General features: G+C 40.3%; 1 protein-coding gene across 1 annotated transcript in view; it reads left to right on the forward strand.

The window, feature by feature from the left end:
- Positions 1 to 24,073, forward strand: part of ADGRA1 (adhesion G protein-coupled receptor A1) — a 454,349-nt gene that overhangs the window by 240,605 nt on the left and 189,671 nt on the right. The window contains exons 9-12 of the mRNA XM_030570731.1: positions 1,095 to 1,293; positions 5,891 to 6,040; positions 10,687 to 10,848; positions 21,367 to 21,582. Of these exons, the coding sequence (XP_030426591.1) occupies positions 1,095 to 1,293; positions 5,891 to 6,040; positions 10,687 to 10,848; positions 21,367 to 21,582 (727 nt within the window). The remainder of the gene's footprint in view (positions 1 to 1,094; positions 1,294 to 5,890; positions 6,041 to 10,686; positions 10,849 to 21,366; positions 21,583 to 24,073) is intronic.

Consider the following 24,073-nt stretch of genomic DNA (forward strand, 5'->3'; position numbering starts at 1 on the left):
AACCAAGCTGGGAGACTCGCTCCAAAATGTGCTGTAGACGTATCCTCAGTTTAAATTATACTGATGTAATGATTAGATCTAAGCCCTGCCAGCCCGAGTCTGTTGACCAAGACTGGGAGGCTCACTCCAAAATGCTGTATAGACATATGCTAAAGGGCCTGACCCTCTCCAAACTTACGATGGCATTTGAAACTCTGTCAGATTGTATTTACGTTTCCTTCTAATTTCCCCTTTTAATCATTTGAACATGTTTTGTCCCCCCAGGCACAGGATTCAGCCCCAACAGTTTCAGATTCCCTGGGTTTTGTGAGCCTCTTCAGAATGCAGTAGCAGTACAGAGACACTGCATTGCCCACAGGTCCCTTCTAGCCTAATTTAGCTATGCTGACTGCTGTTGCCCTATGAGTCCTCTTTCCAGGAGTGACTTGACAGCAAGCAGAGGAACTCATGTGTAACTTACACTGGCTTATCCATTATACTTTTTAGGGGAAACCTGTTAGAGCATAACTGTCCCATTTCACCTCAGGCTTAGCACCCTCCTCACCCATGGGTCCCAGCTTCTGCAGATCTCCAATAGATTGGTTTCCATGTGCTTGAGGCAGAAGGTGGACTTTGCAAGGGAACTCATGCTCTTCCCTTCTGTGGCTTTGAGCCAAAATCCACAGTACATATGGCCATCCCATTTTGGAGCATTTGCCACTTGGTTTTTAATAACAGATGTTGCATTTTCAGATAGCTCTGTGCCCTTTAGCTCTGCTCTTAGAAAGCTGCATAGACACAAATGGAGGAAACATGCTATCTATCTATCTATCTATACTTTTTAACAACCAAACGCCTCATTAGAACAAATCATTTGCAGTTTTCATCACTGCCAGACTCTGGGTTAGTGTATTTTTGGCATTTCCCAAGAAAACCAAGTAATTTACTACAAAGCACAAAAACAGGAAACTATTTTTTAGAGAATAAAATGTTTTAAATTATTACTTTGTACTGACAGTTTTTTTTAAATGTTCTGCCATATTGCTGCCACGTTGTAAATTGGTTCTAAATAAGGCATGTCAAGTTAAAATTGCTTATTATTATCCTCCTCGTAGATGGCCCAAAACTCTAGCTGGGATAACTGCTTATCACCCCTGTCTTCACTATTCCTCTAGCTCCATTTCTCTCCACAATGGAGCAGAAGAGTCAAAGGCATGGCGTAAATGTAACCGGACGGGACGCTGGGCAGATGAAAACTATTCTGAATGTCCGTATTCACAAGAAGTAACTCAAGTCCTTCATGCCTTTAGTCAGGTAATATTACAGAGTCCTTATTCATAGAATATACTGTAGTGTGTGTGTGTGTGTGTGTGTATATATATATAATATGAGGTGGTTGTTGGTACTCCACACTAAACAGAATGTGTGTCTGTTTCTAGGGTATACAACACTGGGTTCCTGTCAGGATCCAAATACCATGGAGCAATGTGATCATGGTGCTTTAAAGTACTAACTGGGGCACCTTGCTGTAGCTTTGATTTATTGCACAGCTTGCAAGCAAACCTGAATTTAGGCACAAGTTTGGGATTTCTACTTTCTAGCAAGGCAAAATGAAGTGCTTCATCTAAATGAAGCAATTCTTATTCGAAGAGTTTGTGGAAACTGATACTCTCAGAATAAGAAAAGGGCCTATTCCTTAGCTTTCTCTATCACAAAAGAGACAGTAAAAATGATATATATAGGAAAATGTTTTGGGCCAAATTCACCACTATGGGTACATCTATATTGTGGTAAAAGACCCACAGCACAGCCATGGCAGGCCTGGGTCAGCTGACTTGGGTTCATGGGGCTCAGGCTGCAGGGCCTTGTAGAGTCTCAGAATCTGGGCTCTTGACCAAGCCTGGATGTCTACACTGCAATTTTATAACCCCACAAACCCAAGTCAGCTGATCCAGGCCAGCCACAGGTATTTTATTGCTGTGTAAACATACCCTATGTTACTCCCGTTTTACCTCAGTGTAACTATATTTAAACTGAGGTAAAACTGGAATAATGTCATGCTGTAATTGTGCCGTGGATGTGAGTGTGTACAGTATATCAGCACCTTTATTGCAATGGGTTTTACTCCCTGTGTCTGGAACTTATGTGAACATTGGTAATGAAGTGGCATGCTGGTACTCACTGACAAGGACGATGAAACATCAGAGCATCTCTTCAATTTGTCTTTTCTCCTCCACACACACATTTTACCACAGTAGTGTTAGTTTCTCTTGCATTCTTATATCTCTGACTCCCCAGCTGGAATGCCTCTCTTCATTGCTATGATCCTGGTTCTGTGAGCATTTCAGTTGGGTAAGAAGCAGAGCACAGACTAGAGGAGCTGTAGGAAATAGAAAGAGAGAAAGTTTTAGACTAGCATGAGAAGTATTCAGCAGCTACTGGAGGCAAGGTTTGGTAGAGCTGGGTGAATAACTGATTATTTTGGTTTGATGGCAGTTCTGAAAAAACTGGAAAAAAAATGGTTTGGGTTGAAGTAAATCCGATTTATTTATTTTTTAATTTCAGTCATTCAAAAAAGTCTGTTGTGAGTCAAACAAAATGTTTCATTAATCCAAAATGTTTTGTTTCTGAGCATTTTTAAAGGACTAGAGTTACAAAACGGGGAATGGGAGGTGTGTTCCTCCCCCAACCCCCAAGCTTTACCGTGGCATGAAGGGCATTCATCTGGGTTGTAAGGGAGACAGGTTCAAATAGTCACTCTGGAACAGAGATTTGAGTCCAGGTCTCCCTCCTCCCAGGTGAGTGTTGTAACCACTAGGTTATAGAGTCATTGGGACTTCTTTGGTTAGTTATTAGCACAGAGAAGTGGGAGACCCAAGTTGAAGTCCCTGCTCCAATAAATATTTCATTATTTACAGCTTCAACAGGAGAGATTGAGAAAGACCCACCCCAGAATACCCCATATAGTGCTTAGGGCACCAGAGTAGGGATTTGAACTGGGGTTTCTTCCATCCCAGCTAAGTTCCCTAGTCATTAGACTAAAGGTTGTAAGAGGGAAGCAGCTGCCATCACCTCCTCCACCTCCAGTCATTGTCTGGATAGCATCAAAGTTCAAAAAATTGGGTGAGATGGGGAAAGAGGTATAGGGAGAAAGCAGGAAAGTGTATAGAAGGGAGGACAGGGGCTGGAACTGCACAGCTCTGTACCTGCTTGCACATCCTCCTGTCTCAATTGCATGCCTCAGTTCTCAGCTCACTCTTTTCACTCCACCACTCTTATTCTTTATCTCCTTCCATGCACTTCCTTTCATACGCTGCCCCGATGTGTGACAACAGCCTCCCTTTCCTAGCGCACCCATCTACCCTACCTAGCCTGAAATTGCTTCTGTTCGCTAGATTTCTACCATACTTCCACTCCTAGGGCTTCTCTTTCACATTTTTCACAAGCTTCTTTTTGAAATAAATACATTCATGGGCTGCATGCAGCATAACAGATCAGATCACGTTATCTTGGTTTGTTGAAACCCTCATCTCTCCTTTCTCTCCCACCAGCTTTGTCCATTATCTTTCCCTGTGTTTGCTTAATTTGATGCTGCAAATTGCAGAGTCTGGTCAGAGGTGCTGAACACCAGACTCCGTGGGAAATTAAGGTTGCTGAGCAATTAGCAGGATCAGGCCTTTAGATTATGTGTTTTCTGGAGTAGAGAGCATTTCCACTTTTATTTCTGTAAAGCCTGATACAGACCTACAATGCTGCATAAATAATGTTAATAATAAACTCTGCTTTCAGTCTGAAAAAGTTACGAGGAGTATTATGTAGAGGGGCAGCTGTTTCCACCGCTTGTTCTCAGTGCAAAGCTTAAATATGTAAGCCTAAGTATTTTTAACTTGTGCCTGTTAAAGCCACTGCCTACAAAACTCCCCCTTTAATTCTAGCTTGTTTTAAAAAAAAAAAAAGTCTTGATGGAATGATACTTCACACAAACAATGCCATCAAAAGGTACAGAGGGAAGAAGAGAATTGCTCTTTGATCTTATGCCTCTTCTACTCTTTGGACTCTTTCAAATTAATTATATCAGAGATACAATGAATTAAAATATCAGAGTTAAACTAAAACATAAACAGAGCATATTTTCATAACAAAGCCAGACAGTTCAATCTGGAAATATGATTTCCATTTATAATAATCTAGAACAGTTGATAGATAAGCCAAATGTCATTTTTTTTTTAAAAAATTCTACTTGTGAGCAAAGACGAAGATTAATCTGAGGAAAAGCATCTCAGGGAAGAGAAATTAAAAGGTTGGGTTGCAGGAATGCTACAGCAAAGCAATGCCTTTCTTTTGCCTGGTCATCTGTTTAGTCTGTGTGGTTTTAGTGGTTCCGGATAATGAATCCAAACATTCTGTTTCCTAACTCTGCCTTTATCCATGGAAAATATCTTTATCTCACACATACCTGTGAATTTTCCTTACAGGACTCTTTTTTTTTTCTTATTGCTTTTTTTTTTTTTTCCATTAATTAGTTTCCTGTCTCACCTCTTCCCCTTTTTGGAGTACTTTTGGGTCTCTAGAGAAATCATACTGCCTGTTGCCAAAGCAGAAAGTTTATTAAACAATTTGTTTAATAGTCAGATGTTACTATCAAATCCAAGCTAGAGAGCCAAGCTGCACAGAGTCATTATTAGCCTGTTTTTGTGTAGTCTGTTTGAACTGCAGTCATCTGTGTAATTAGTCAATTTGAGAAAGAGTATAGTGAATGTGTGTAGTGCATGTGATAGTTGAGGATGAAAATCCCCTTCCATTATAACCACTTGCTTATAATTTTCCCAGACCTTCAGAGTTGGGACTTGCTTTTGTACCTAAAAATTAATGTCAATACAAAAATATCTCTCTGCTTTTAAACTGATTTTTTTACTCCAGTAGCTGCAGTTATGAAACCCTGGACATGATCATGACATAAAGGCTCCAAGAGCCATGTATCCTGGTCACCTTCACGTTAGTGTAAATCCAAAGAAATGTCATTGAAGTCAAAAGTTATTTCAGATTCACAGCAGTGTATATGAGATAAAAATCACAGGTCCTAGGGCATCCTGATTCAGTGCAGGGTGTTGACTTTCAGCTGCATGGTTCCATGTTAGTGAAAATAATTTGACTAAAGCCCTTATCCTGCAAAGACTTGTACACATGCTTCACTTTAGGTCAGTGGCACTATTCACATGTGTAAGTCTTTTGAAGGATTGAGAGAAGTGATTATTCCCCTCTATTTGGCACTGGTGAGGCCACATCTGGAGTATTGCATCTAGTTTTGGGGGCCCCACTACAGAAAGGATATGGACAAATTGGACAGAGTACAGCAGAGGGCAATGAAAATGATTAGGGGGCTGGGGCACCTGACTTATGAGGAGAGGCTGAAGAAACTGGTCTTATTTAGTCTGCAGAAGAGAAGAGTGAGGGGGGGGATTTGATAGCAGCCTTCAACTACCTGAAAGGGAGTTCCAAAGAGGATAAAGCTAGGCTGTTCTCAGTGGTGGCAGATAACAGAACAAGGAGCAATGGTCTCAAGTTGAGGTGGGGGACTTCTAGGTTGAATTTTAGGAAACACTGTTTCAGTAGGTAGTGAAGCACTGGAATGAGTTACCCAGGGAGGTAGTGGAATCTCCATTCTTAGAGGTTTTTAAGGCCCAGCTTGACAAAGCCTTGGCTGGGATGATTTAGTTGGTGTTGGTCCTGTTTTGAGCTAGAGGTTGGACTAGATGACCTCCTGAGGTCTCTTCCAACCCTAATCTTCTATGATTCTATGATCAGATCCTAAATTGGTACACATTAAACAAAGTATATAGCCTCAGAAATTTTAAGAGAGTGATAAAAGCCAAGCCGGATATTACACATAACAATTCTGATGTATTTCCAGATGCACGTCAACGCCACCAATGCTCTTGAATTTTCCCGCCAACTTGCAGCCTACACAAGAGGTGCTTCCAACTTTGCAGATAAGATGGATATTATATATTTGGCTTACATAATGGAAAAGTTAATAGTCATCGCGGATGAAGTCAAAGATGTAAGATACTGAATAATCTACCACTTAAAATTGAAATCACGTACGTTTAGGGCATGGTCCTGTTTTAACATAGGCAGGCACACATTGCAGTGTAGATTCTAAAATTGCTTCCTGCTCTTGTGAATGCATATACGCTGTACAAAAGATTAAGCAGTGAGTTGCTCAGTGTCTAAGAGGAGGATTGAGCCTTCTCATCTGCCTGATAGATCCATTGCTGTTTTGGAACAAAATATTTTAGCATGCACACACATTTCCTTTACTTTGTGCCTTTTTAAATTATATGTGTATTGGAAGTAATTCCAGGGTGCCTTTCCTTCTGGATGTTTCCATAACAGTATCTGAATGTCACAAATGTTTATTTTGTTTATTCTGTATATCAACAGAATAACTATGGAGGATATTTTCACTGCATTTTAAAGAATTAAGAGTGTGTGTATCACTTCATGTGAAGAGGACAAAATGCCTCTTTAAGTATAACTCTCTGAAGAAACTCCTAGGTCAGGGGATGACATTTTACAAGGAAATCTAATCAGAGTTATGCAAACTCCAAAGGAAAAAATAGCTTTTAATAGAGAACAGCAATGATACTCAGACAAGTTTTCATTGTTAATTTTCAGAGTAGCTGCTTGCATAAAGATTTCATAATCTGTAATTTTTGAATACATGATAGTTATAGTTAAAACATTTGTTTTCTTTTGATTTGGTATTGTTCATTTCATTCTGGCTTTGGGGTTTGTAATGGTGCCACTTTGAGAGTGCCTTCAACTTTAATTTCATCATCAGATTCCAGAACTAAAGTGCATACTAAGTGCTTCCCAGAGTCATATTTCAAAGCTACAATTGCTTTTCAGCCTCCTGGCTCAGAATCCCAATATGATGATGTTGCTTTTTGACCAAAAAAAAAAAAGTGAGGATTTTCTCTCTGACAAAACAAACAGCCTTATTCAGTTATAACTCTCCTCAAAAATCCTTTGATTCTTCTTTGGTTTTGGTACTAGCACCTTATGTATTGTTCATTACATAAATTAGCATCAGCTCCATTTGGTTTTGCCCCTCCTTCCACGTAATGTTCAGACTCCTGATCCACATTATCAAAGCAGCCACACAACTCCACCCCTCACTGCGTGTTACTTCTCCAACCGTTTCTTTCATAATCCCTCACACCATTCACTGTCTCCACCTTCTCTCCTTACTGTTTCCACTTTCAGCTTCACATTTTGGGTATGTATTCACTGCGAGTGAAAATCGTGATTGTTGCACAGGTAGGCAGACCTGTGCTGACTGTAATCGAGAGAACCATGGGTACTAAGAATAGTGAAGGTGTGGTGGCACAGACTTGTACTTGGGCTGGGCACCTGAAGACAAGCCCACCGGGGTTGCTCGATACGTACGTGGATTGCTAGCCCGTCTCCACATCTTCACTATTATTGCTGTCCACACTCACTAGATTAAAGCTATCAGAGCTATGCTTGCCTTCACACCATAACTTGAAGTGAAGACATGCCCTTTCTTTCATGATGCTTCCTGTGCTTGGAATGGATTCCAGCTTTCATCCTCACTAAGCACTTTCTCTCTTCTTCTTCAAACCCATCCTTAACACCTACTGGTTTCTTAGTTTAATCTCGCTAGTGATGTACAAAAAAAAATGTGGATACCTGAACTGTTCTCCTTTTGCCATAGAATTATAGAATCAGCGGTCTTTTGTACGCTTGGAAGTTGCCATGGTATAACTAAAAGTGGTTTAAAACTGATTTAGTTAAACAGTGCAAACCCCTATGTGACCACGCAGCTATCTCCAACTGACTTGTGTCATAAGCTAAACTGATATAAATCACTTGTAAACTAACATAAGTGGGTTAACAATTTTGCACTGTTTTAAACCAATTTTAGTTAAATTTGTGCAACATCTGTGTTGACAACATGCTTAGAGCAGAAAAAGACCAATTTGATCATTTAGTCTACATTGCAACCAGTGCATGTTGGTTCCTTACTGCACATTTTACTCTTGCATTGTCCCATCTAGTGTCAAATGTGCAAACGATAGGGCTTTCATGGCTTCTCCTGGGGCATAATTTCACAGTCTAGTATATCACGCTGCCAGGAAAATGTGTTTACAGTCATCCAATTTTTCATTTTCTTGATTTCATGCTATTACTCCTAGTTAGCACATTTTATTATGCTAAAGAATGGCTTCCTCTCCCTACTTTTCCGACCTCTTCTTTATTTATAGGCTATTATCCTGTCCCTCACTTAGCTGAGCTGTGTGTCTTAATCTTTGCTAATCAATCATTGCCTCCAGCTTCCTAATCATTTTTCTTACTCTTCAATGTGTCAGTAACACAATTTGTCAGTAACCTACTAGTAATTAGGTTACCAGAAAATAATATATTATTTCAGGTAGTCACAAAAGAGCCATATAGAGAGGACACATTATATCTTTGTCCATTGTTGTGTGACTGCTGTATATAAAGTTTAAAGTTGCATTGGCTTTTTCAGCAACCATTAGCACTGCAAACTCCTGTTTAATTTCTTAATGTCTGCCATCTCCGATGTTGGAGTATTATTGCTTTATGGGTTTCTTCTTTCTGCTGAATATCTGTACTTTGAACCACATAGCCAGATCTACTAGGTTACGTCTTTCCCTGTTGAAACATTTTTTAGTTATTTTTATGCCCCTGAATGTAATCACTCTTCCATACATCATTTTTGTGTGAGATGATCAGTAAACTCTTTGGGATGCCATATCTGTGGGTTCTGAAAACTGCTATATACATTTACAAGGCTATATTACTTCGTAATCTGATTTAAATTACAAAAAAAAAATCATTTAAAAGTGAAAAGTCAAGAAAGAAGCCACTGCATCATTGATTCAATTCAAGATGAAATCCTTGGACTATCATTACAATCACATTTTCTAAAATGTTTTTCTCTTCAACTTTCGCTATTTAGGGCAAGGACTCATTTAAGGCACCTAGGACAGTGGGGCTCTTCATGGGCTTCTGGAACTACTGCAATACTCATACATAGAAGCAAGCAAACAAAAATGTAAACTGACTATGAGCCTGATTTTCAGAGGTATGGAGAACCTGCAACTCTCATTAATTTCAAATTGAGTTGTGAGTTCTCCGTCCTTTTGAGAATTAGGCCCTCTCTCCCTAGAAACTGTGAAACTGACTATACACAAAGTGCTGTCAAATGCATGAAGTAAAAAAAGAAACATGTTTTCTTAAAACCCTCTCAGTTACAGTAAGTGTAGGTATTACTTGTAACAATTCCAGGGAAAGTAGTTTTCAGACAGAAATGTGTTTTTTAAGTTGATTGTGTTTTTAAGTCAAAGAAACATTTCAGGCTTTCTGAATAATCATTGTACTCATCAAAATATAAAATTATTGTTTCTTGGGTATCACAGTATTAATCTCAGGAACATCTTTGTTTGGGGCACTGTTCACTCTGCTGTCTGATGAAATTTGTCAGATTCTCACAAACTGCCGGAATTTTGATGCAGACCCTTGCTAGGCATGTATTCAGTCATATGGAGCATTTCCTTTCTTGTACAAAATGCTGTAAAATATCAAGTGATATTGCAAGTTGCACTGTAGCAGTTATGGCTGTATTCTTCTTTCCATCATAGTCTCTTGTTTTATGAAGGGGGGGGGGAAAGGGTTGTAATTCAGAAAACAAGAAGTTCTAGAGGGGAAAAGTGTTTGTTTTGGTTTTCATTCTGGTATTTTGGTTTGGTTTTATATAAATTGTGAAGGAAATCTTTTTGCCTGGTTAATCCTGATTAAAAATCCTGATTAAAATGTACTTCATCTGAGTAGAATGCTTTCTTGGGCATATATAACTCAAATAGATTTAGTTTTTAAAAATTAATTTGGGAAAAGATGAATTGCTTTTTTATGGATTTATATTTGGTGTTATAGGGAAGATCTAGTGGCTGAGACAGTAAGAGGAGAACTGAAATTCTTTAAAAACAAAGACTTGTAAATATCCCACATTAATAAAACAAACAGTAGAGTTGAACATATTAAATTAGCAGAGGAGAATAAAATACCAAGATCAACCAGTGGAATGATCAATAACAGGGCCGCCCAGGGGTGAGGGGGCAAGTGGGGCAATTTGCCCCAGTCCCTGAGCCCCACAGGGGCCCCCACGAGAATATAGTATTTTATAGTATTGCAATTTTTTTTAATGGAAGTGGCTCATGAAATTGCTTTGCCCCAGGCCCTCTGAATCCTCTGGGCAGCCCTAATCAATAAACATATTTGTAATAAACCAAAAATGAGCTGTGTTACTTTATTTTAATTTATTTTAGTTAATAGAAAACAAATGACCAATAGCACCTGCTTTAACCCAAAATGGTGAAATACACAAATAAATAAATACATAAAAAATAAAAACTGTGGGGATATTACTTTTTTGTTCACTATTTAAGTGTATTTTCTTTGATGTCAGTTGGCACTTTTGTCTCTTCTTCTCCTTGATCTCTGTGTTTGTTTAAATGTAGTGATCTAACAGAATGACTAGTCTCCTTAAAATGACTGTCATTAGGTGAAATAAGGTGCCAAATTTCAATTGCACTCTTGTGTTCTTTGTTGCCGTTTTAATGGTATAATAGTTTCCCATGTAATTACTTTTTCCTTCAGCTTGGAGATGCTATAGTTGAAATTGCCAGCAACATAATGTTGGTAGATGACCATGTGTTGTGGATGGCCCAGAATGAAAACAAAGCCTGTACCAGGATTGTACAATGTGTGGCGCACATTACAAATCAGACACTGACCAGCCATACTCAGGTTATATCAAAGGTATGTAATAAAATTATAAATATTTTGTTGGGGTTTGTTTGAAAGAGCTGTCATTTTTCTATCAATTTTTGCCTTAGCATTTTATATTCATTAAAGTACTGTTGGAAGACAGAAAAAGCAAAAATACAGTAGGTTTATCTAACATTACTGATAGGCTCAATAACTGACATTTATCTATTTATTATTATAGTGGATTGTTTCCTTTGTGGCATGTTCTTCAAATATGGTATTGCTGTTCACTTCAGTTTACCCATCACTGTTGGTATATGTGTTCATTTTAGAAGGCTTAAATTGGGTCAATCAACATTTCCAATAAGAGGATAAGACAACATGCTCCGTTGTTGCCTGCAGCTTTCGATATGGCTGTCAGAGAGCATTCTAGGTATTATAGCGTAAACCGGTGAGAAAGGCCTGGCTGAAAAGGTGCATCTTGTTGCTCTTGGTAAAGATAGCAGCTAGTTTTGTGTTTAATCTTATTTTTATGGGGTGCAAATTGTAGATGCTTGGACCTACTACCAAAAATGCCCAGCCTCCAGCTCACAAGAGTTCACCCTTGGGACACTGAGTGTGTTTTTAGCAGTTTTTCAACATTTAAATAGTAGAATGGACCAAAATCAGAAGCTTAAATCCAAACCCTTTACCATTTTAAATTAAATATTTAAAGAGTTATTGGGTATGTTTAAAAAGAAAAAAACAATAACAACTTGCAAAACCTTGCAGATTTTGGTCCATTATCTACAGAATTTGTTTGGGGATATTGCTTGAAAGTGAATTCCTTGTTAATTTTTGTTACAGACCAGTGCGTATTTTCAAACACACATGTGCACTCGTGCACACAAACAGGCATTGGTGGCCTGCTTATATCCTTAGCCCCTTGAACAGTGCAACTCAGGTGAGGTGGGAGGGTCCTAGAGCTTGGGCTGTGGCCTGAGCACGAACATCTGCACCACAATTAAACAGTCTTTTAGCCGGAGCCCTGTGAGCCCGAGTCAGCTAGCACGGGCCAGCTTTGGGTTTTTAATTGCAGCGTAGACATATCTTTAAAGAAGAAAGACCTAGAAGGACCAGTCTTTTTTCACTTGCAGATTATACTGTCTGAGGAACTGATTTGTCTATTTTTAAAGAAAAAAAGCTGTTCATTGAAATGGTTATATACAGAAAAATATCAGAGGAGTAGCCATGTTAGTCTGGATATGTAAAAAGTGACAGAGTCCTGTGGCACCTTATAGACTAACAGATATATTGTGTATATTGTATGTCTGATGAAATGGGTATTTACCCACGAAAGCTTATGCTCCAATACGTCTGTTAGTCTATAAGGTGCCACAGGACTCTTTGTTCTATATATAGAAAAGAATCACTTTCAATGCCCATTTTTATGTATGTATCTATTTAGAATATGTATAGACAGTAAAGCACTTTCCTAGGGCTGGCTTTTATGTAACAGCTAAGGGGATGCTCTATTTGTATAAACTCCTGGTTTATTTTAAATGTCAAGTTCCATAGGTCATTTTTCTTGTCACTGCTTCGGGAGGATGTTGACATTCCTATCCAAAGTAATTCTTTCTGTTTATGCAAGCTGTAGATCTGTATCCCTAACCTATTAGCTGTGCTCTATCTTTTTTCTTCTTACAGTTTTCTGTAGGAGATTCAGTGCACAGTTGAGTGCAGCTTGTAAATAAACAAATCTGTGGACTTTCTTGTGTAGTCTCACGCAAACTAAACAACTTCCGTTCCTTTTGGACACCAGCCAGCAAGCAATTAGCCAGTTAACTAGCTCACAGAAATTGCTTTAGTTTCTTTAAACAGAGTAAGACTGCACAGACTTTGAAGTGGTCACCTGATTTAGATATAATTTCTGAAAAATTAAGTCTCCTACTACATCTGTCAATTGTATGACATGAACCTGGCCATTTTCTTTCTCAGTCTATTGAAAACTTTCTTAAAAGGCAGTGTTTTTTGGGGGGAAGACAGACATGTTTTTCTCATGCACTATAGGATGGGTTATCACAAAGGTAAACAAACCCCTGAGTTGAAAGATAAGGAAGTAGATCCGTTGTATTTCCTCATACTTCCCTGAGTTTGGAGTGGTATGTATATATAAATATTGTTCTGTACGTAAGGAATGGCCTGTTACATCTTCTCAAATGTATAAACTCCAGATATTTTATCCCATGTATAATAATACATTTAAGGTAGGAAATTATATATGGCTTCAAATTAATCTTACCGTGCTGAGTGAAAAAGAAACTCTTTTTTTGTATATTATATTAAAAAGTAAGACTAAATTCCTGTGAACATAAAATTCTTCTGATGGGACAGAAACAAGTGAAAAGGCTGCTATTTTTTTGCTCTTAGCGTGCCAACCTGACACAGTCAAATTAAATCAATTTCATTGTTAATGTATGTGTAAATTTACTGAACAGTCTGCGATACCTTTCCATTCATGGCTATCTATCTGTGACATTCTGTACCTCATGGGAACGTCCTACACCCCCATGTTCATCTTTATACTATGATTGTGTGATATCTAATGCAAAGTTTGTCATGTCAGGGGTTTTCAGAAGGCTCATGATGTACTGAGCATTGTTGTTATGGTAATGTTATAGTAATTGTTATTATAGTAATGTTACAGGTTGTAATTTCATGTATATAGTTATGAAGCTGAAAATGTGTCCTCATGGCTTAAAGCAAGCCCAGGCAAAACCTCTCCAAGAGCAGAGGGGCAGTTCACACCTCATCAGGGCATGTATGGGACAAACACAGCCAAGCCTCACAGGAACAAAGGACACCAGCCTAGGCAACAACAAAGGATCTGTTAGACTCTCAAGTGTAGGCTTGTCTACACTGGCAAATTTTGTCGCCAAAAACTGCCTTTTGGTGACAAAACAGCAAGAGCGTATACACTACGGTGGGACTTCTGTCATGAAAAATGCCCAGTTTTGGTGACAAAAAACTTCCACCCCTATGAGAGACTTTTGTCTTTTCCCCTCCCTTTATTGTCGACAAAGAGCCAGTGTAGACACTGCTGATTGTTTTGTCCACAGAACTAGCTTCTGCCAGTATCCCACAATGCCTGCCCTGATTGCTCTGCTCAGTGTTTTGATCTCTACTGCCCTGAAGGCATGTGCCCCTCCCCTTTCAAAGCTCAAAGAAGTATCTGTGTGCGGGTCTGTTAGGGAAACAAACAAAGAGCAAATCATTGGAATGCTCCTGTTCTGCCCAGCACTAGGAACACAGCAGCAGGCAGACTGCTGCTGCAGGGCGAGGGGGACAGACTGCTGTGCTGCTTTGCAATTCCTCAACATGGAGAGCTCACAGAGCTACTCATGATGCTGCTCTCGGCAGCTAAGGGGGCTGTGGGAGAACTCAGAGAGAATCCCAAGATGCGGAGCAATCAGCTCTTTCTTTCCACAATACTGCACTCTGGGATACATACCCACAGTGCATTGCTTACCCTGTTGAGGATGGTGTCCCCAATGTGGACATGATCTGTTGACAGAGGGAGCAAGTGTGAACGCCCTTTGGCGATTTTTGTTTTGTCGACCTTTGGGTGTCGACATAAATTTTGTCAACAAAACTTGGTAGTGTAGACAAGCTCTGCCTCACCCCCTTCCTTTGGTCAGTCTGGGACTGCGATGAGGTAATGCTCACCTGACTCTGAAGAGGGGTGGAGATGAAGAGGGAAGAAAGAACCTGATAAAAGGGAGAGATGTTTGCCATGCTCGTCCTCTCCCACCTCCATCTAAAGACATCACCACCAAGTGACTGAAGGGCTGATCAAATAGCCAGCCTGTTGTGAAAAGCATCTAAGTTTGTAGGGTCACTGAAAGTGTAAAGATCAGCTTAGAATCCATTTTGCTTTTATTTCATTTGACCAAATCCAACTTCTTGTTCTTTGATTGATAATCACTTAAAATTCATCTTTGTAGTTAATAAATTTGTTTGTTTGTTCTACCTGAAGCAGTGTGTTTGGTTTGAAGGCTCCATGGGATAACAAGCCTGGTGCACATCAGTTTCTTTGTTAAATTGACTAACTCATATAAACTTGCAGCATCCAGTGGGCATAACTGGACCCTGCAAGATGGAGGTTCCTAGGTTTGTGTCTGGGACTGGAGATATTGGCTAGTGTCATTTTGGTTGCACAATCCAAGAAGCAGTTTATATGCCAGAGGCTGTGAACAGCCCAGGAGTGGCGGTTCTCACAGCAGACTGGCTCCCAGAGTCGAGGATTGGCGTGACCTAGCAGATCACCAGTCCAGCTAACAACAGGGGAACGTCTGTCTATTTTATCTAATCTAATCTAATCTAATCTAATCTATCTATGGTAATTGTTTAGCTTTCAAAAGCAAACTATCCTGGCTATCTATACCTAGATAGTGACATTGTTGGCAATCTCTTTGCCATGGAATAACATGTTCTATGATAATTTCTCAGCACATTTTTCAGAAATTATATCTAAAATAGGTGGCCACCTCTACTCCACTCATACAATCATAGCAAGTTACAGTCAGAACGGCAAGCATTTTATCGAAAGCTACCAAACTAATCTTCTTGTTTCCAAGTGCTATAAATATGGAAAATAATATGGTGTCCATGTATGTAACAGCAGGTTGGGGCAAACTTAAGAGGATGGCAAAAATGGCTCCTTGGGTGTGCAGCTCAGGACAATGCCAAAGGGCACAAAGACTAAGCCTAGAAAGGGAAAGCCTCATTAACAATTAACCTGAAATTCTCTGACAATTTCAGTGGGATTATTTAGAGCGATCTGAGGCACAAGGGCACTATGTAACTTCCTGAGGTCACACCAGAAGTCTTGGGCAGAGCTGGGGGTTGAACCCACATCTTTTGACGTTTCCACAAGCATATCTTGTGCCCGTGAAATTTGTGTGCACAGCATGGAAATCTATATGTGTAGGGTACATCAAGTTATCCAAGAAAACCTGGTTTCTATTTTAAAGCTTTTCTATCTGGCTGTTCCAGCTATTAGACTGTTCAAAACAAAGTCTCAGGATATTTTTTATAATGGGGGGTGGGTGGGAATTCTACTTCTTGTATTCTAAAATGGGTCAGCCATTTTTACTCAAAAAATCTGGAAAGGTGAATGTTTTTAAAAAATTAGCAACAACTAAACAAGGGTTTAGAATGGAAATATTATGAAACCTTAACTGTAGTGGAAGCTGCAGCTCCTACTATTAGCCATTAGTCCAAGCCTAAATAGAGCATTGGAGGCGGCAGCACTTGTGGCTGACAGGAATTTACTGTACTTCATAGCTTCATTTTGAGCACACACAGATAAACCAGCCACTGAAGGGTTATTATGAGACACCCCACTGACTTATGACAGAATCCAGACTGACAAGGCAGGACCTAAGGGCAACAAAGCCACCATATTTCCTCCCCACCTTACAATGAGGTTTTAGGGTTTTGGCTCCAAGCCTACAACATCCTGAGTAAACTGCTGATCAGAAAAATTCTGTCAAAACTGTTTTTTGGAATTTGCCAGTTCATTGAGATCAAACCATTTTGTGAGAGTGGTTGGATTTTCACAAACTTCCAGTGGACCCCAGGTTTCAAAACCTGCCTGCCAGTCAGGTTTCCATCATAAACCTGCCTGGTTTCCTGCCAACTTGCTTGACCAGCTCCTTGGCAGTCCACTGAGCTGGGAGTCTCAGAACACAGGAGCCAGTGTTTCCAGGCTCACAGTTCCACTTCAGCACACCATGCAGGTTGAGGGGAAACCAGGAGCCTGGAATCCCCTGCCAGGTTGGCTGCTTTGGAAGATCCTCAAAGACCTGGCCACAGGGGCCTGAAATTGACATAATTCTTGTCAGTTTCATTGCGGTCCTCACTAACAGCAGCAGTGTTACTGACTAGACTTCTGTTAACATGACAACAGGGTCTGGTCAGTTTCACTTTGCTGTTCAGTGGTGGGCAATCATGAAACTGACAAGAATCATGTCAACATACCTTTAGTCTGCAGCTGCTAGGGCTTCCAGGGTTCCCAGCTCCATTGCAGCTCACCAGATGGGAAGTCAGGGATCCTGATTAATATATTTCCCTTCAGAAATACCACATTTTAGTGCTTTCAAAATTAAATATTGTGATATATCAATTCAGCAAAACTCTTCAAAATTTCAGCTTTTTATTCCCATCAAGACAGGAAATATTTTCAAATTTTCAAACATTTTCCTGAGACAGAAAAACAGTTTCTCAGCCAGGTCTAAACTGTTTGCATGTGTGTTTGTTTTTTCCCCCTGCCAGATAGAAAGTATTTTCCACTAGTGTGAAGTCATGTGAAAATCTTCTGCAAAATAAACCTTCAGCATGCTCCAAATTTTCTGGGGTTTAATGTGACAATTTCACCCCATTCTAATCAATACTGAGTGAAGTTGAGTCTTAGGGTACGTCTACATTACAGGATTATTCCGATTTTACATAAACTAGTTTTGTAAAACAGATTGTATAAAGTTGAGTGCATGCGGCCACACAAAGCACAATAATTCGATGGTGTGCGTCCATGTACCGAGGCTAGCATCAATTTCTGGAGCGTTGCACTGTGGGTAGCTATCTCGTAGCTATCCCATAGTTCCCATAGTCTCCCCTACCCATTGGAATTCTGGGTTGAGATCCCAATGCATGATGTGCAAAAACAGTGTCGTGGGTGATTCTGGGTAAATGTCATCACTCATTCCTTCCTCCGTGAAAGCAACGGCAGACAATCATTTCGTGCTCTTTTTCCCTGGATTGCCCTGGCAGACGCCATAGCACGGCAACCATGGAGCCCGTTTTGCCTTTTGTTACTGTCACTGTGTGTGTACTGGATGCCACTGACAGAGGTGGTACTGCAGCGCTACACAGCAGCATTCATTTGCCTTTGCAAGGTAGCAGAGACGATTACCAGTCATTTTGTACCGTCTGTTGTGCCATTGTAAATTGGTGATGAGATGACGGTTATCAGTCGTTCTGTACCATCTGCTGCTGTTATGGGTGCTCCTGGCTGACCTTCGCTGAGGTCGGCCGGGGGCGCAAAAACAAAAATGGGAATGACCCCCCCCGGGTCATTCCCTCCTTTATGTTGTATCTAAAAATAGAGTCAGTCCTGCCTAGAATATGAGGCAAGTGTACTAGAGAACCAGTGTATCAGAGAACCAGAGAGCACAGCCGCTCCGTGTCAGATCCCACAGAAATGATGAGCTGCATGCCATTCTAGGGGGTGCCCTGGCAACAACCCCACCCCTTGCTTCCCTCCTCCCCCACAACCCTTCTGGGCTACCGTTGCAGGGTCCCCCCATTTGTGTGATGAAGTAATAAAGAATGCAGGAATAAGAAACACTGAGTTTTTAGTGAGATAAAATGAGGGGGAGGCAGCCTCCAGCTGCTATGTTAGTCCAGGCAGGACATTAAACAGTGGGGGGGAGAGGAGCCCAGCATCCCGCTGCTATGATAGTCCAGGCAGTACAGAATTTTTTTTTTAGACATGAAAGATGGGGGGCTGATGGAGTTCAGCCCGCAGTTGCTATGATGAGGATGGTTACCAGCCATTCTGTACCATCTGCTGGGAATAACCGGGAGTCATTCCTAATTTTTCCCAGGCGCCCCCGGCTGACCTTACGTGAGGCCAGCCAGGAGCACTCATGGGCTGATGACGAGGACGGCTACCAGTCCTACTGCACTGTACTGTCTGCCACTGGGGAAGGGAGGAGAGAGGATGCTGCTGTTCAGTGCCCCAGCACCGTGTCTATCAGCAGCATGCAGTAGACATACGGTGACATTGAAAAAAAAGAAACCATTTTTTTCCCTTTTATTTCACGGGGGGTGGAGGGGGAGTAAATTGACGAGATATACCCTGAACCACCCCGGACAATGTGTTTGACCCTACAGGCATTGGTAGTTCAGCCAAGAATGCAAATACTTTTCGGGGACTGTGGGATAGCTGGAGTCCTCAGACCCCCCCTCCCTTACTCCATGAGCATCCATTTGATTCTTTGGCTTTCCATTACACTTGTCACACAGCACTGTGCTGTGGACTCTGTATCATAGTCTGGAGATTTTTTTCAAATGCTTTGGCATTTCGTCTTGTGTAACGGAGCTGTGATAGAACAGATTTGGCTCCCCATACAGCGATCAGATCCAGTATCTCCTGTACGGTCCATGCTGGAGCTCTTTTTGGATTTGGGACTGCATTGCCACATGTGCTGATCAGAGCTCCACACTGGGCAAACAGGAAATGAAATTCAAAAGTTCGCGGGGCTTTTCCTGTCTACCTGGCCAGTGCATCCGAGTTTGGATTGCTTTCCAGAATGGTCCACAGTGGACTCCAGCTATCCCACAGTGGTGCGCTGTGGGATAGCTCCTGGAGGCCAATACCATCGATTTGCGGCCACACTAACCCTAATTCGATATGGTAATACCGATTTCAGCGCTACTCCTCTCATCGGGGAGGAGTACAGAAACCGGTTTAAAGAGCCCTTTATATCGATATAAAGGGCCTCGTTGTGTGGACGGGTGCAGCGTTAAATTGGTTTAACGCTGCTAAAATCGGTATAAACGCGTAGTGTAGATCAGGCCATATTGTGGAACACTATTGCCTGAGGTGCTGAAGAATATCATAGAATGCTCAGAGCCTAATAAACTCTAGAATCCCTTCCTTTTCCAAATCAAGGGGCAAAATTTCCCTGACAACCTCATCCCCACAAATGAAAAGAATGTATAAAGTGCCATGTGCATGTTTGTTACACTACAAATAATCATTAAAACTGTGTTCTTACAGCAGGAAATATACCTGATTGACAAAAATCTAGGGGTAGAAAACATGCTATACTTCTGAGCTGTGCTGCTGTTAAAACTTTCCCATCATCATTAATTACCACTTTGCATAATGAAACATAAAACACCGTCTCTCTAGGACTAGTCAAGTCTGTGCTCTTCCAAGGACAGCACTCAGCAAATGTGAATCCACTAATCAGCCCTGTATGACTTCAGATCTAGATTGACCTATGGAAGTTATAGTATGCATATGTACCCATTTTTGATAGTTTGAACCGAACATGGAAAGTGCAAAAACAGCACTTGAGAGGAAAGTTGCATCCAGGACCGGCGCTAGGGGTTTGAGTGCCCTAGGTGGACAGCAATTTCGCCGCCCTGCGTGCTGGTCCTGCGGCTCCGGTGGAGCTGCCGCAGTGGTGCCTGCGGAGGGTCCAGTGCTCCGTGGCTCCAGTGGAGCTGCCGCAGTGGTGCCTGCGGGCGGTTCACTGGAGCCGACCATCCGCAGGCATGACTGCGGCAGCTCCACCGGAGCCGCGGAGCACCGGACCCCCTGCAGGCACCACTGCAGCAGCTCCACCGGAGCTGCCTGCCGCCCCCTTCGGCAAAACGGTGCCCACCAATTATTCTGGCGCACTAGGCGATTGCCTAGGCAGCCTAAATGGTAGCGCCGGCCCTGGTTGCATCAATGATAATATTTTCCCATGTTTTCCAGGCCTGTGTCTTAATGGCCATATTAACTTTTATTAAGCTTTTATTGCTGCACAGCATAGCATGGATATGCTTTAATAGGGAAAGTATCTTAAACATCCCTGAGTTCTCCAATTGTTTCCTGAGTGGAACAGAAACATAAGGACAGTCAATAGTAACTTCACTGCAAACAAAACCTAAAGCTTGTCATTGTCCTTAGCTCTACTATATATACATGCACGATTTTATACAAATCAGATTTAATACTTATGGATGTTTCATATTTTCTGTATTAGGCATTTTATTGAAATGGTGTTGTCTCAGCCAGTCATAGTGGGTGGGAGTTGACTTCAGAGTTACTGACCAATAACTGATGCCATAGGAGAATCTTTAGGTCCTGATGTAGAGGCAGTAGCCAAGAAAAGCAGGCATGGCGAGAGACGTGCCCTCCAGCAATTTCTGGCTGCCAGAGAAGACCTTTATGGGCTGCTGGATCCTGTGTAGCTTAGAACAATGCTCAGACTGCTCTGTGTTACTACTTTGGACTTGGCTGGTGCTTGGTGGATTAGCAATCAGGGAACAGCAAAGCAACCTGAACAGTGCCAGTTGCCAAATGGCCAGGCCTGAAGATCTTGCCCCATGTATATTATCTGTGTTAGGAGGAACTGAACACAATCTTGGATTCTATTTAACATATTTACTACTACTAATAGGTGCTCTATTCCCCTTGCATTTACACTGCTATAAATCTGGATTAACTCCACTGATGTTGGTAGCTACACTATTGTAAAATTGGTATACAGGAAAGGAGCATCAGGCTTTTTGTACATTTATATGATATTTTTTCTTCTGTTATTGTATTCATAATAAAGGTGCAAGCAGAGCCACTGAACTGTTACAGAAATTAATTTTTTCTTCTTTGATCAATTTACCTTTCCATGTGTTTATTATCACATTTCATATACATATATACAGTGTATACAAAATGCATATTTTGTATTGAGGATTGATTCCTTTTAAAGTATCTTAGCAAAATACCAGTTTCTCAATGTGTTTTGACAGATTTCCCTTAATATTGCTCTGGAGGCCTTTATGATCAAGCCGTCTAGCTTCATAGGAATGACTTGCACTGCCTTCCAGAAAATATCTGAAAATTCAGACAGGTCACTGATCCATGATGTGGGGAGCTGGGAAGCAGATTATCACCCAGACCAACATTTGAATTTTAAGTGCAACAATGGCAGTCTCAGTGGTTCTTTCATGAATTTTTCTACCAAAGTAAGTGGTATAAACAGTTGTGTACAACTGACTCGATCTCTATATATATATTTCATTTGTATCTTGTATTCAAAGCAGATTACTACTTTACCACTGCAGGACTCAAACTGATTACAAGATTAAAAGCTCATATATTTATTTAATATAAATTGATAAATAAGAAAAGTAATTGTAACTTGTTACTAGTCTTAAATATTTAACTTCAAGTGTGATTATAATGCATATTTTACTTTCAATACCAGTGTTCTGTTTTTACAGATATTGCATAAGTGTTTCCATGCTTGATGTAAAAATTCAACATATAAACAGGAATGAGTATATGTTTTGCTATTACAATCTAGGGGCTTGATCCAACAAACTTCTACATATGTGAGCAATCCCATTGAAGTCAATGGGAAATACTTAGTTTAGTCAGGATCTCTCAGATGAGTTAAGCTTGCATGGATAGTGACATTTTCAGAAAAATTGTCTTTACTTCCACTGAATTGTTTTACGGTTCTTATCTTGAAAACTTAATATAAAAGAAGAGCATTACCTTGGAGTTTTGGAACATCCTAAGGAAAACATTTATAAATAAGCCTCCTAATAGAATGCAGTATTATTATCAAATAATGAAGTGGAACAATTAAATTTTTATCTAGCGAGAAATGGAAATTTTGCATTTGGTTGAGCGTGTTATTAAATTTATGTGAACTAGGGTGGAATTTTAGTTATCCTTCAACAGCATCTCATTTTAATAGGCTTATTCCTTGAAATGCTGAGTACTCCAAAATGATACTGTTCTGGATAATACTGCAAGCTTACTGAACTCTGAGAATACTTTGATTGCAGTTATTTTCCTAGTTCTGTCTTTTGAACCTCTGTGTAACTTAGGTAATGGCAATGATGTGCTGGAGGGAGCTCTTGGGAGAACCTTGTAAAAATTCTGTCACCAAACTGAAGGACGGATTGGGTAGCTTTCCTCCCTTTGATAGTTTAGCAGCATCCAGGGAGGGATGAACACCATCTATACCTAGGATGACTTACAAAGATGCTTCTGAAGAGCAACTTTTTAGTCCTTGGAATCCACAAGGTAGAATCTAATGTCAAGGATTACATTAAAAAGGAAAAAAAAGAAAGATCCCTAGGGACTAATATTTCTGCGCCTTCCTACAAAACAATCTATGAGTATAGCTATATACACACACTTCAAACAACACAAGCTGAACACTGTGCTCTCGCTCTCTCTCTTGCACAGTTATAGCATGTATATAATGTGCTATAACTCAAGCAGAAGTTGTGAGCTTGATGCAGATTTTACTGGTAAGGATCTTTGGCCAATCTTATGCAGAAGGTCAGACAAGACAATTATAATGGTCCCTTCTGGCTCTAAAATATATAAATCTATTAATGTACTTTGTATATTTTTCAGGAACAAAGTATAAACATTTCCAGTAAATGCAGTTCATAGAAGTGTGTTTGCCAAGCGATGTCTCATTCTTTGATTATGATTAAGCATTTTGGTTTAAATAGAAAAATGAATAGATTCCCCAGCCCCTCATCCTTCATGTCTGTAACACACACACATGCCAGGCATGCAATATTTATCACAGGCTAAGGCAGAACATTGTAGTTGAAGCCCCTTTTTATAAAAAGTTGGCAGTGCATCACTGCGTAAAGAGTCATTATAATCTTTTCTTACATATTTTGCCATGTTTATAGAAAGCAGCCAAGTCAGAATTTCCATCCAGATTTGTGTTTTCATATCTAGTTTCAGTTTCAAAAATATATTTGAAACTGCAGGTGCAATAGAGTATTTCATAATGCTCTTTAGAACCCCATTGTTTTATAACTATAACCAAATGTAAGGTTTTATCAGGAACGTACTGCTAAATTTGATACCAAACTAAGGCTTGCAAAGGAGACTGTCAAGTTATTTTTCATAACTTTATACTTCATTTTTCTTTTCACTTTATTTATAATAACTCCTTGAAAATGAAACCATTTCCTTACACACATTTCTCCCTTCCAACACATGTGAAAAGTATTTTTCACATGAGTGCTGAGCTGCTGGAATCTATCATTCCTTTTGAGAGGAAAAGAGCACTGAAGCATTTGTTTTACAAAAATGGCAGAGACTCTGTAAACAGATATAAAAATAATAAAGTAGGTTAAATTTTGGCCCTATTAAATTTGACAGTTTCCCTTTAACCCGGTGGTTCGCAAACTTTTGTACTGGTAACCCCTTTCACATAGCAAGCCTCTGAGTGTGACCCCCCCCCTTATCAATTAAAAACGTTTTTTATATATTTAACACTATTATAAATGCTGGAGGCAAAGCGGGGTTTAGGGTGGAGGCTGACAGTTCATGACCCCCCATGTAATAACCTTGTGACCCCCAGAGGGGTCCCAATCCCCAGTTTGAGAACCCCTGCTTTAACCTATGCATTGGTAAACTTAAAGATTATAGCTGAGCATAAGGCAAGTATCTCTTTACTGAATGTTTGTGCTA

This window comes from Gopherus evgoodei, chromosome 7 (genome assembly GCF_007399415.2).
Source record: "Gopherus evgoodei ecotype Sinaloan lineage chromosome 7, rGopEvg1_v1.p, whole genome shotgun sequence".
In the NCBI taxonomy this organism is placed as follows: Eukaryota; Metazoa; Chordata; order Testudines; family Testudinidae; genus Gopherus; species Gopherus evgoodei.